The 14,322-nt window shown below is 42.7% G+C and overlaps 2 protein-coding genes across 9 annotated transcripts in view; one reads left to right on the plus strand and one right to left on the minus strand.

Annotated features, from left to right (window-relative positions):
* RO60 (Ro60, Y RNA binding protein) overlaps window positions 1-6,812 on the minus strand; it is a 26,009-nt gene extending 19,197 nt beyond the window's left edge. The window contains exon 1 of one of the 3 annotated variants that reach the window (XM_022579204.3): window positions 6,665-6,812. The gene's annotated coding sequence lies outside the window, so the exon portion shown is untranslated. The remainder of the gene's footprint in view (window positions 1-6,664) is intronic. The other 2 variants (XM_089906620.1, XM_089906628.1) reach the window with 2 other exon arrangements.
* Window positions 6,813-7,032: 220 nt separating this feature from the next.
* UCHL5 (ubiquitin C-terminal hydrolase L5) overlaps window positions 7,033-14,322 on the plus strand; it is a 46,881-nt gene continuing 39,591 nt past the window's right edge. For 3 of the 6 annotated variants that reach the window (XR_016391947.1, XM_022579208.2, XM_089906667.1), the window contains exons 1-2: window positions 7,034-7,238; window positions 13,766-13,829. Coding sequence is in view for 5 of the 6 variants with exons in the window: in XM_022579208.2 (XP_022434916.1) it covers window positions 7,163-7,238; window positions 13,766-13,829 (140 nt within the window). In the remaining variant the exon portion in view is untranslated. Of the gene's footprint in view, window positions 7,239-13,765; window positions 13,830-14,322 lie in introns of all 6 variants that reach the window. The other 3 variants (XM_089906651.1, XM_022579206.2, XM_022579207.2) reach the window with 3 other exon arrangements.

Below are 14,322 nucleotides of genomic sequence, written 5' to 3' on the forward strand. Positions count from 1 at the left end.
TACTAGAACTAGCTGTCTGGCAGCAATATCCCTTTTTCTCCTCCAAAGGGAGTAACCACAATCATCCACTACTTTATCGGTCCACCGCTTCTCTCACTATAGGACAGCTGTTTATCTTCAGGTTTCCTGCCTGGGCCACTACAGTGCACTGGGCTTCTCCCCATGGCAAACAACCAACAAAAAATCCTCAACCAGCATTTACTGCATACTGTGTGTGAGGCGTGAAGGAGATTTCTGTTCCATTAAAAAGATTTTAAAAACTTTTTTTCCTGCCCTCAGGTAAATCACAGTCTATTTGATGAGGTAGAAATTTATACATAATACAAAGCAAGCTGTAATCAAGTGCTTTAACAGAAAAGTGAATGAGCAGAGGAAGGTAAAATAATGCTGTCTCAATAATCCAGGAAGACTGAAAAACTGGCATATAAAGTTTGGGGAGCACATTCCAGGAAGGGGTACATGAAATCTTGCTGTGTCTTTAAATTTTAGAAAAGGAACTAAATATACTGCGAAGAAATGTTGACAGGTAAGGTAGTAGCTTAAAGAGGAACACAGGTAAAAGATATTTTGTTCTGAAGATGATACAAGCTTGAGCATGTTTATATACTGTGGGGAAGGCTAAAGACAGAATCCTGGTGAGTATTAACAATTAAAAAATAGCTGAGGAGAAAAGGGCCCTTTGAAGAAGAAAGGGAAGGAGAGGCACATAGACTTAAAATCAGGAGACAGTGGTAGCGTAGACCACAAGGAAGAGAATTTCACGGAGTGAATGGCTGGTAATGTCAAATGCTCAGCAATCAAGTAAGGCTGAAGTTGGCAACAGGAATGCCGAGGAAAGGCAATCGCAGTTGGGCGCTGCAAGAAATAGCTTGATTCTAGTGAGGTCAGGAGGGCATGCAGCGATGAAGAGACTTCACAGGTAGACTACTCTTGCACAGAAGCAACGTTCTAAAGGGAAGGTAAGAGAGAAGGCAGGAGCTAGAGGAAAAATCTTTTTACCTTTTCAGATGAGAGGACACTGAGGTTGAGGTTCAAACTTCAATTTGGAGAGGTGAAGACAGCAGAGAAAGGGCGTAAGTGAGGGAATGAGATCCCTGAAAGAAGCTTCAGAGCATCCAGGCTGAGACTAGCCCTTGACAGCAGAAGAGGTATCTCCTCCACTAAGGGTGAAGGTTATGGGTAATGATCCGTTTGAGGGAGTCAATGCAGGGAAATTGGGTGAGTTAGGGAGCAATGACAGACTGGGTCTCAGAGGGGGGAACACACAATGGTGCAGAGATAAGTGCTGGGAAGAAAGCCTCACATTGTGAATGTGACTAAGGGGGACAGTGATTTGAATTGTGCCGGAAACAGCAGTGTCAATATTCCAAATAAAGCGCTGACATAAAGTAGATTATGTCAGCGCAGGCCTAGGCTTCAGGTGGTGTCAGAGACGAAATGATCATATTACATTAGTCATTATGGACTGATTTATAGTGACTGAGTACAGCACAGGCTGAAACTCCTGGTGCAGTGGATGTTGCTTTTTCTATGTGTTTGTACCCCCTTTTCAATATGGCATTTACCTCTGCCTTTCAATCCAAAAAGGCTAAGAGCCTTCTCAAAGATTGATAACATTAATTGCTAATTCCAGTAGAAATTTTTTGACATTGCTGGCCTCTCCTTTAGATTTAACAAAACACACTCTTTCTGGTGTTACTTCAACCTGGCTATTCCTGCTTATCAGTCATATTTGTTAAATGAATAATTTGTAAACTTTAAAAATTGTGTTAAAAAAAAAAAGAAGAATATCTGATTTTTGTCCATGGTTCTCACAGGGCTTCACATACCATTTTGGGTTTATATCCGAAAAAAACAAAAACACTAACTCGAAAAGATACACGCACCCAATGTTCATAGCAGCGTTACTTACAATTGCCAAGGTATGGAAGCAACCTCAGTGTCCATCAACAGATGAATGAATAAATAAGATGTGGTATATGCATACACAATGGAATACTACTCAGCTATAAAAAAGAACGAAATTTTGCCATTTGCAGCAACATGGATGGACTTGGAGGGCATTATGCTAAGTGAAATAAGTCAGACAGAGAAAGACAAATACTGTATGGTATCACATGCAGGCTCTAAAAATTACAACAAACTGGTGAATAAAACAAAAAAGAAGCGGACTCACAGATACAGAGAAGAAACTAGTGGTTACAGTGGGGAGAAGGAAGAGGGAAGGGGAAATATAGGGGTAGAGGCTTAAAAAAAAGGGTTATTATGGGACTATATGAAATCATATGTGTGAAACTTCTGAAAACTGTAAAGCACTATAGAATTTAAAGAATCTTTTATTCAATTTAAAAAGAGTTAATAAAAAAAAACCTTGAAATATCCTGATTGATGGGAGTATCTTTGTTATGCTAATGAGGTGACTCATCCTGGGTCTTTGGATTGCTTCCAGTTGGGGGTCACCATAAAGACCAATCATCTGATTAGAAGGTTGGAACTTTAGGCCAGATCAACCTCCCAGGAGGGAAGGAAGGCCAGCGACTTACCTCAACCACAGGGTCAATGAATTAATCAATCATGCCTAGTCATGAAACCCCACATACAAACTCTGGACAACAAAGTACAGCGGAGGGACTTCCCTGGTGGTCCAGTGGTAAAGAATCCACCTTGCAATGTAAGGGACATGGGTTTGATCCCTGGTCAGGGAACTAAGCTCCCTTATGCCGCGGGGCAACTAAGCCTGTGCGCTCCAACTACTGAGCCCGAGTGCCGCAAACTACAGAGCCCACTTGCTCTGGAACCTGCACGTCACAAGTAGAGAGAGAAAACCCACATGCCACAACTAGAGAGGTCTGAGCGCCACAATAAAGAGCCCACGCGCCCCAACGAAAGATCCCGCGTGCCTCAATGAGGATCCCACACGCCGCAACTAAGACCCGATGCAGCCAAAAATAAATAAGATAAAATAAATAATAAATAAATCTTAAAAAAAAAAAGTTCAGGAGAGACTCCCAGTTGGTGAACACTGATGTGCTGGGACTGTGATGTGCCAGGATTCTACAAACAGAAGGAATCCCTCTACTGCCTCCAGATTTTGGCCTGAGCGGGTCTTCCATTTGGCTGTGCCTGAGCTGCATCCTTTATAATAAAACTGTAATCATAAGGATGGTGCTTTTAGGGAGTTGAGTCATTCTAGTGAATTACTGACCCTGAGCACATTGTGGGAAGCCTAGTTGGGTGGACTGGGACCTTATTTGAAGCTGTTGTCTGAAGTAAGGGCAATCTGTTTGGGATCCTGCCCTTTCACTTGGGGGATCTGATGCTAACTCTGGAACTGAACTGAGTTGATCTTAAAATACAGACACCAAAGCTGTAAGTGACAAAAGAAAAAAACCAATAGACTGGACTTCATCAGAATTTAAAACTGTGTTTCAAAAGACACCACAAAGCAAGCAAAAAAGACATCCCATGGAATGGGAGAAAATAGTTGCAAATCATACATATGATAAGGAATTTGTGTCTATAATATATAAAGAACTCATAACTAAATAATAAAATGATAAATAACCCAATTAAAAAATAGGCAGAGAACCTATCTAGGTATGCCTTCAAAGAAGGTATACAAATGGCCAACAAACACAAAAATGGATGCTGAATATCATTGGTCATCAGGGAAATGCAAATCAAAACTGCAATGAGATACCACTTCACACCTACTAGAATGGCAATAATCAAAATGATAATAAATGAGTGTTGGCGAGGATTTGGAGAAATTAGAACCTTCATATACTGCTAGTGGAATGTAAAATGTTGCATCATTATATCTCTATATTTAACCTTTTGAGGACCTGCTAGATTGTTCTCCAAAGTGGTAAAGGGTTTCTTTAGGGGTGATGAAAATGTTCTGAAATTAGATAGCGGTGACGGTTACACAACTCTGTGAATATACTAAAACCCACTGAATGTGATGTGTGAATTCTATCTCAAAAATCTGTTATTAGAAAAAATTAAAAATTGGCTAGGTGAAATATATTTGGAAAGTTATTTAAATAGATAAGCATTTAAGTGATATTTAACCCTACATTTTTTATATTTGTCTTTAGAAAGAAATTTGAGATACACACAGACATACATATACAGGACCTTAATTTCTTCCTTCCCCAAATGTTATCATCACCCTTCTCAAAGCTTAAGCTCCAGTGTCAGTGGTTTAGAAGGCAGTTGGGCAGTGAGTGAGGTCAAAGCCTGGTCATCAATTAATCCACTCCTGAATAATCAAGTGTTGTAAATCCAGATTAACAAACAAACAAACAAACAAAAGATAGTTAATTCTTCTTTCAGTTGGCCTGACCCGTTCTTCGGTGCTCTTAAAGCAACACCCCTCCAAGGAAATGTAATACAGCTAAAGTTGTATTAAACGTCTATAAATCAAAATTTTGAGAGGAAATCAAACAGATCACAATATCATTAAAAACACGGCCACACTCTGAAATTGGTTGTGGATATTTTATACATTGCCCACTTCTCTTTTCCCTAATTTTGAATGCAAAACCAGTGAATGGCAGTAATACACAGTATGCAATAGCACTAGTTCTTCTTCTTATTCGCTGGAACTAGAACATCTATAGTAACGTTTAACAGTGCTAATAATATATTACTTCTACGGATTCCTACATTCTTCTTGAATGTACACATCTAAATATCTTTCCCAAGTCTCTTGATCATTTGTCACTTGAAAAGGCTCCCTTTCATCCCAAGAGGTCAAACAAGTTTGCAGCTTATTCCTTTTTAAATGGAGTCAAAGCTGACTTACATCTATGAGAGCAAGACAGTTTGAAAGAAACAATACTGTAAACACGGGGGTCACTAATTCATATAGCTGTATCACTCAGACTGGTAAATGGACATGAGCTAATCAAGTCAAGGGTGATGCAATAAAAAGTGGTGAAGGGGCTTCCCTGGTGGCGCAGTGGTTGAGAGTCCGCCTGCCGATGCAGGGGACACGGGTTCGTGCCCCGGCCCGGGAGGATCCCACACGCCTCGGAGCGGCTGGGCCCGTGAGCCATGGCCGCTGAGCCTGCGCGTCCGGAGCTTGTGCTCTGCAACAGGAGAGGCCACAACAGTGAGAGGCCCGCGTACCGCAAAAAAAAAAAAAAAAAAAGTGGTTAGGAACTGGAGCAGACATGACAGCATGACATCCTGAAGGAATACACCTTTTAGCCAACTGGCCGTCATGTAGTTTGGGCCTCATATTGCCAGATCTTCTCATTTTTCTCAAAAACTCAGAAATCTGGATTTTTACGTGACCTCTTAGGATTAAATGTTAACAACATAAAGAAATTTGACACCCCCCCATTCTGATTACTTATAGGTTGTTTTAAGGGCTAAACTTTCAGTTTGGTCTTTCTACAATAGGCACCATGTTCAGTTGGGTATCAGATGTTACTTTTGATGTATTCAATAGTTACTTAGCACCAAAAACATTTTCAAGTTCACAGCAATACTGCAGATTAAGAAAATACGGCAAATTCCTGCAAACAGCTTTGGGCTCTGATGACACTCATTCCAGGCATGGTTCATAAGGAAATAAGGCTAGACTCCTGTGCCACACAGACTTTCCCATTTAAGTATATTTAACAGAACAGATACCTCTCCCGCCCCCCACCAGCTTGAAGACACAGTCTCCGAGGCGCAAACTTCAAGAAAGTTTCCAAAAAAAAAATTTTTTTTTTAATCTAACCCCTGACATACATTTTGTCTTCTACTCCATAATATAACCACGGTTGTTTTCATATAAAAGTTGTGCCGCTGTTTCTCTCAGTAAAATGATCATGTTTATTTCGTAGCTTCACATAGTCCTGCAGGACAAGGTTCCCTTATTCCAGGGCACAGGTCCTCCTGCTTGAGAAGCAAAGAATCCGAGTTTTACCAAGTAAAGCTTTTTTTTTTTTTTTTCTGGAAGCCAAGGGCCCTTCTTGGAAGTCAGAGCTTTAAGGAGTGATGCATAAACACTACTACTCTGAAAGATTTTAGTTTTAACATTACTATTGTGCAAGGGCCTGGTGAATGGGGTTTCGTGATTTAGTGAAGACAGCCATTTTTGGTTTAACGCATCTTTTAGTCTTAAGACCATTACAAATATTTTCAGATGAACACACTACATTTTTCAACCTCATGTGCCTTGGAGGCATCGCGCGCCTTTACACTTGTCTATCAGCCCCACCGACGACAGGACGGATCGTCTCCTGTCCCTCGTCATTCCCTCCAGGACAAATTTCGTCCTCGGTCTTCTCACAAAGATCCTTCTTCCCGAAGCCCAGAGGCCGGGCAACGCCTCTCGGCGCAGCAGCGGCGGGAGGAGGAAAAGGAGGAGGAGAAGGAGGGGGAGGAGGAAAGCGGGCCCCTGGGACGCCGGCCTGCGAGAAGCTCCGCAAGTACAAGCGGGAGCGACCCCCGCTTCGGGAAGGGCCCGGCCCAGCAGAGGTGTAGGTCTAACCACCCAGGACGGCAGGGCACGGAGGCGGGGAGGGAGACTGGTCGGCGCAGCGTCTGCTCCGGCCTCGGCCGCGGGGATGCGGGGTGAGGGCCACGGAGGACCGGCCGGACCCAGGCGCCGCTCAGACCGCACAAAGGGCCCCGGCCAGCCGGCCGCTCGCGGTGTCCTCACCTGTGCCCGGCGGCCGATCCTCCGAAGCCGCCGCGCCACCGGGAGAAGCGCTGCGCCACGCCGCCGAAAGACGACGCGCATCAGCCTTAGGGGTGGCGCCTGCTCCGACTCCGCCGCCCGGGTCTCCCGGTTCGGCTCCCGGGAACGAGCCCCGCCCACCTGGGCGTGCCCCGCCCCCGCCCCAGACTGGCGAGAGTCCCGGATGTTCCCTCCTCCGGCGCCCCAAATCCCGCCCTTTCTCGGCGGCCCTGGCCCCTCGGAATCGGCTCAGGGTCCTGCGCGGCCCAGAAAGAGTTTCGCCGTCTCTTGGGTGGCTAGAGCGTCCTCCCGCTCTCTGTCGCGCTGCAGGTGACGGCGCCCGGAGGCTGTCGGGAAGTAGGCGGGGTGACGTGAGGTTGACGAGCCAACGGCGGGTTTGCAGAGCTCAGTGGCCGGAGGCGGCTGGATTTGGGGGGTGCCGGAGCCGGAGGTGGAGCGGGGCGGTGTGTGGCCGGGGCCATGACGGGCAATGCTGGGGAGTGGTGCCTCATGGAAAGCGACCCCGGGGTCTTCACCGAGCTCATTAAAGGATTCGGTGAGAGCCAAGGGGACCGTCCTGGGCCGGGGGTCACGGGAGGAGGCCTGATCTGGGCACGGAGTGCTTCCCTGGGGCCGCCGCCGCCCAGCGTCTGAAGGGAGGCGACTCTCTAACCGTGGAGTCGGGGAGGGGGAAAGGCAGGGCTCCGGTCCCTCCTTGGTCCCGGCCAGTCGCGTTTCCGTGGTGATCTGAGAGCCACACCGCGAGGGCAGGAGCGTGTCCCCGGAACTCGGCGCTCCAGTACTAGCTTCACTGACCTGAGCCCCGGTTCCCACCACCCCCACTTTACGTACCGATTCTTCCCTTTGCACCACGGGGCGCCCCCATTCCGGGCAGGGGTGCCCAGGTACGTGTCTCAGGGCATCGGTGCTACAGGAAAAGTCGGATGCGCCTTGTCGAGGGTGGGGTGTCCAAGGCCCAAGCCGCCCCGGAACCTGACATTCGAGTTATTCGGAGCAGAACCCCTCGAGTGTGTGCCCAGCCCTGCGAACGTCCGCACAGGCTGGCCGCGTGGGACGCACGGACCACCTCGCTCGTTCTGCTCATTTTGTGGCCTCCGGGGAAGTGTGCTTTCTCCACCTAGTGCTCCAGAGGCCACATGCTTACCTCGTAATTTCTTTCTGACTCTGTTCCTTATCTCTGGTCCTAAGTACCCAACATATTTGACTTTGTAGCCTTCCCTGTCCCTGCAGCTCTTCTTTGGCTGTAAGTTTATTTTTATCTGTTATTTCTCAAGTATTAATTTTAGCTCTTACGTTAAAACTTGTACTTGAGGTGGAAATTCAACATTGATATAGATAACTGTTTGTTGTACGTAGCTGACTGTTTGGATATCTTGTATTGGGCATATATTGTTTACCTGCTATGTCTGACACATTGGTAGGGTTTGGATATTTTTAATGTGAATAAAGCATGACTGCTGTTCTAAAGAACTGACAAGCAAATTATAATATGGCATATTAATTGCTACATTAGAGTAGGTACACACAGGTCGTGGAAGAGCACAGGCAGAAGGAAAGGTATAAACAGTAGTGGTGGTAAAGTATATGACTTAGGGAACAGCTGGGAAAGTGACTAAAACATAATGTAACAGACTTCAGGAGTATTTCAATCCGAAGCTGAAAAGGTAAACTGAGGCCAGATTGTGTGCCATGTTGTGTAGTATGGATTGCCCTGTAGTCCCTGGGGACTTAACTGTCAAAGATATTTCAAGGCTGAAATGATATTTTTATAATTTAAAAAGATTTACTACTGGTAGTGTGCAGGGTAGATTGGCGTGAAGTAAGAGAAGCTAGAAGCCTCTTAAAATGGTCAGAATTTGAGATGATTGGCTCCACACATAAAGTAGTGATTTGGAGAGGAGGAGGTCGATTCAATAATTTTTGCTATATTTAAATCCACAGGACTGTTAACTACTGGGATGTAGGGAAAAAGAGGTGACAATGACTCTAGTTTCTAGCTTGGGAGACTGGTGAAGTACAAGTACAAGAGAAGAGTAGGCTTAATGGACAAGAAAGTGGGTTCAGCTTTGGACATACACTGAGTTTGAGATGTCTGCAGGTTTTAAGCCATAAACTTTACCTTCAAAACCTTAACTATTATGACATGTTAGAGTTAACCTTAAGAAACGTTGTATCAGGCAAATTTGTTTATTTTAAAATTAGTCCATTCTGTTAACAGCTTTTGCTCCAATTTCGTACGTGCAGAAAACTTGGAATTGAAAATGATTTAAATAAAAGCATGCATAAGAGACTGCCATGGAACTGCACCTTCTGTACCTGCACAAATGAAAACTGAAGCTGTAGTTATTAGACTGGTTTAATTAGCAGAAGAAGAACTTTGCAAAAAGTTAAATGATGGTAGTTGTATATCACCATCAGATGCTTCAAAGAGACTGAGTTTATTCCAGTCATTTTCTTTTTTCCTCATTCAATTCACGGATTTAAAAAACCTTTAGGGGCTTCCCTGGTGGCGCAGTGGTTGAGAGTCCGATGCACGGGACACGGGTTCGTGCCCCGGTCCAGGAAGATCCCACATGCCGCGGAGTGGCTGGGCCCGTGAGCCATGGCTGCTGAGCCTGAGCGTCCGGAGCCTCCGCAACGGGAGAGGCCACAACAGTGAGAGGCCCGCGTACTGCAAAAAAAAAAAAAAAAAAAAAAACCTTTGGAAGTTTATTCTTTCAAAAGTGAAACATCTTATTGTATTATGAATGCTATTGTAGATTTAAGTTTCTTCATTGAAGGGGAAATTATTTGTGAGTTCAGTGAATATATTAAATAAAATTTTTGGTGGAATATAACGTCATGGTAAAACAAAGTTCTTATTAAATTAAGAAACTGTTGGAGTAGAACTATACTTTTAATTGATACAATGCATACATAATTCATAAATGCAGCAAAGCAAACTAGGATAGTCTACTAATTAAAAATAGAGGCTGTATATTTCTGCTTCCAGCCAAGATAGAGTAACAGGGACTAGATTTACTACAACAAATCAGTGACCTCAGCTTTCCCTTCAAGAAACTAGAAGAAGATGAGTAAATTAAACCTAAAGTAAGCAGATAAAAGGAAGTAATAGAGATCAGAGTTGAAATTAGTAAAACAGAAAAGAGAAAAATAGTGGAGAAAGTCAATGAAACCAAAAGCTGGTTTCTCAAAGATCAATAAAATGCATAAACCTGTAGTCAGACTGATCAGAAGAAAGAGCGGAGACAAATGACCAATATCAGGAATAAGAGAGATGACATCACTACAGATTCTACAGATTTTTTAAAAAAATTAAATAGTTATTTTTTGGCTGGATTGGGTCTTCGTTGCTGTGTGTGGGCTTTCTGTAGTTGCGGCGAGCGGGGGCTACTCTTTGTTGCAGTGCACAGGCTTCTCATTGCAGTGGCTTCTCTTGTTGCGGAGAACAGGCTCTGGACGTGAGGGCTTCAGTAGTTGTGGCACATGGGCTCAGTAGTTGTGGCACATGGGCTCAGTAGTTGTGGCTCATGGGCTCTAGGTCATAGGCTCAGTAGTTGTGGCTCACGGGCTTAGTTGCTCCGTGGCACGTGGGATCTTCCCGGACCAGGGATTGAACCCATGTCCCCTGCGTTGGCAGGCGGATTCTTAACCACTGCACCACCAGGGAAGTCCCAGATTCTACAGATATTAAAAGGATAAGTGAATATTTTAATATTTATGCAAATAAATTTGACAACTTGGATGACATGTCCAAATGCCTTTAAAGACGCAAATTACCAAAGTTCACTCAAGAGGTAATAAATAAACAGTATAGCCTTATATGTAGGCTATAAAAATACTCCCCAAGAGTATTTTTCTTGGGGAGAAAGACTCCAGGTATATTATTAAGAAAATTATTTTTAGAATTGGTTTTTGAATAGACTGTTTTATGGAGCCACCAGTACTATAATACAAATGTGTTAGTCAAGATATAAATATTTTAAAACATTTTAATTTAAAAATTTATTTAATGTCCTATTAAGTAAAATCAATTTAATAAAAGCAGTGATCTGGTTTGAATGACAGATTATTTGGTCATCCTATTTAAGACCCAGTTCAACTATTTTTAAATTATTTATTTATTTATTTAATTTTTTTGGCTGCATGGCATGTGGGTTCTTAATTCCCTGACTAGGGTTCAAACCCGAGCCCCTTGCATTGGAAGCAGGGAGTCTTAACCACTGGACCGCCAGGGAAGTCCCCCAGTTTAACTATACATTAAAGTTTTTTCTGATCTGCAAGGATAGTTGGCTACCTCTTAACTTCCATAACGCATCCCGTGTACCTTTTATATGCAAAATATGCAGACTGCACAGTCTTTGAGTTATATGAGCTTGTTTCCTACTAGGTTGAAGTTGTTAAGCATTGTTAAAATAGTTTATTATTTCCTGTCCTTGTTAGGGCCTAATACCATGCTTGGCACATACTTTCAACCTGCGGTTGGTTGAATCCGCGGACCCAGAACCCGTTGGATACAGAGGACTGAATGTATTTGTTAAATACCAGTGAATCATTAACTTTTTAAAGCCTACCCCCCACCCCACTCAACTTTTTACTAAAATATATTAGAGGAATCAGCACGGTGATTCTTTGTGTTTGGTATTTGAGAACGTATACCTCACAAGAATTGTGTGGATTGGATGAAGCAGGTAGTATTCTTGTTTTAAACAGGAAAGTGAGGCTCAAAGACATGTTCTCACTCAAGGTAAAGAACTTAAAGGCAGTGCTAGAATTACAACCCAGTTCTCTTGAATCATTGCTTATTTCTCTTTCCATTATACCATGCATTATTTGAAATTGAATGTACATAGGGGGATTATTAGAATTGAATGTATATAAGGAGATAGATGCTAACAATTAAGTACTATGTTTTCCATACACAGAGATATGTATGTGTCTAACATAAGGTTATTTAAACAGTGTCACCACTTGAAATTATACCTTTGCAAAAGATTTTGGGGCTCTTTTAATTCAGTGACTTTTGTTGTGTTTTTGTATGATATGTGCAATGTTTTAACGTTTGGCCTTTTTGCAGTTGATTTCCAATAGCATAACCAGTGTTAAGTGCATTAGTGTTCTTTTGTGCCCTTTCTTGATAACACGTATAAATATAGCTTCACACTTAAACAAGCTTTTTTTCCCAACTTAATGTATGTGGACGTCTAGCAACCTGTTCTAGACATTCAGGTTGTTTCTAGTTCTTCTCTACTACAAATAATGAAGTAACTCTCCTTGTACCTGTATCTTTAATGCTTGGGTGGGAGCTAATAGATATTTGCTGAGCAGAGCAAATTGAGGTACTGAATGGTATGAATGCCCAAAGTCACATAGTTGGTTGGTCCAGTATTTTTTTTTTAAACCACAGATTTTTGCATGTGATCTAAAGGCTTCTCCAGCACTCACTTGAAAATAATCTGGAACAATAGAAAGTGCCCAGACTTTGGAACCAGACATGGGTTTTAATTAACTTTTTGGCATATATTAGTTGTAGTGAATTTAGATAAGACACCTAACATCCCTAAGCCTCTTCCATATAATACTTTCCTTGCAGGGATTAGAGAAAATGCATTCAGAGCACTTTACACATTGCAGTTACTGGTAAATACGGCTGTTTTTTTCTGTTGTGATCATAATGCTACCTGACATTTTGCCGAGGCATTGTATTAAATGTATCTCATGCATAATAAATTACCTTATGAGATAGTAAGTTATCTCATTTATTTCTCACAACAGCTCTATGAGTATGGGGAACAGAGAGGTTCAGTGGTCATATAGCCGGTAAATGGAGGAGCCATGGTTCAAACCTTGGCAGTTTGGAGGCCAGGCTCTTAACCAGTACACCATTACCACCATATGAACTACTAGAGCACAGTTCCCGACCTTGGTACTCTTGCCTTGCCTTGCAGGGATTAGACACTTTGGGCCCGATAATTCATTTTGTCTTGACACTTTGGGGCAGATAATTCTCTGTTGTCAGGGGCTATTCTGTGCAATGTAGGATGTTCAGTATCTCTGGCCTCTACCTACTAGATGCTACCTCCCCGCCCCCCAAGTGACAGTAGGGACAGTAAAAATGTCTTCAGACATTTTGAGATGTTCCCTGGCGGGGGTTGGGGGTGCAGAGGCATAAAAAACATCATCCTGGTTAAGAACCACTGTTGTAGAAGAAGAACATATTTGGGGGACTCTGATGTGGTTGATATTAAATTAAATTTTTAAAGTATAGAATTGGAATTTAGGAAAAGAGTCAGAACTAAATAGTGTTCTGAAATTCACTGTTAAGTGGTAGCTATTTATTACCACTTTATTTTTTAATTTGTTTTATTATTTATTTTTGGCTGCATTGGGTCTTTGTTGCTGTGCGTGGGCTTTCTCTAGTTGCAGCGAGCGGGGGCTACTCTTTGTTGTGGTGTGCGGGCTCTCATTGCGGTGGCTTCTCTTGTTGCGGAGCACGGGCTCTAGGCACGCAGGCTTCAGTAGTTGTGGCTCGTGGGCTCTATAGCGCAGGCTCAGTAGTTGTGGCACACGAGCTTAGTTGTTCTGCGGCATGTGGGATCTTCCCGGACCAGGGCTCGAACCCGTGTCCCCTGCATTGGCAGGCAGATTCTCAGCCACTGTGCCACCAGGGATGCCCCTATTACCACTTTAAAAATAAAGTGTACAGTAAGGAAAAAAGGGGGCTGCAGGCAGAGCTGTGGAAACATAGCAGCTGAGTGAAGGGAGTGGATGAAGAGGAGCCAGAGATTGAGAGAGACTGAGAAGGAGCCATGGGGTGGTGTCCAGTGAAAATAAATCTTGAAACTTTTTAAAGTTGTCAAAGGAATATACTCCCACTGTAATAATTAGGAAATAGTAAAGGTAGGACTAGGATTTGACTGTGAGCTTTATCAGTTTTACCATTTTAATTTGTCATGTCTTATCGCCCCCAAATGTGCTTTTCTTTCAGTTAATATTTTATTTAGTGGCGAAGGAAAAAAAATGAGTTATTTTGTCTTCTGAAGAAATAATTTCTTATTTCAGGTTGCCGAGGAGCCCAAGTAGAAGAAATATGGAGTTTAGAGCCTGAGAATTTTGAAAAATTAAAGTAAGTATGTTCTTACTTATGTTAAAAGTAATATGTCTATACTTAAGCAAACTTTCATGAGTTTATTTTACTTGGGTTACCTTAGGCTGAACACATTATCTCCTTTAAGATTTTTTTCAACTGTGTGAGGTAGGTATTATTCCCATTTTATAACCAAGAACCTGAGGCTCATAGATAAGTAATTTGCAAGGGATTCAAAACTAAGTCTCTGTAATTCCATATCAACAAAGTACCGATGGGTTGATTTTTTTACAACTTTCACTTATAGATCAATACTGTTAGAACATGGAACGCATTTTAACATAAAACACATGAAATAATAGGCCAGTCTACAAAACTGTATTTGACAGATAATGTATATTAATAGTAATTCAAAACTTTAAAAAAAAATTAATTTATTTTTGGCTGTGTTGGGTCTTCATGCTGCACGCAGGCTTTCTCTAGTTGTGGCGAGCGGGGGCCACCCTTCATTGCAGTGCGTGGGCTTCTTATT

Source organism: Delphinapterus leucas, chromosome 1 (genome assembly GCF_059928025.1).
Source record: "Delphinapterus leucas isolate spDelLeu-1000000601 "Yukka" chromosome 1, BTC_Dleu_Yukka2, whole genome shotgun sequence".
Classification (NCBI taxonomy): domain Eukaryota; kingdom Metazoa; phylum Chordata; class Mammalia; order Artiodactyla; family Monodontidae; genus Delphinapterus; species Delphinapterus leucas.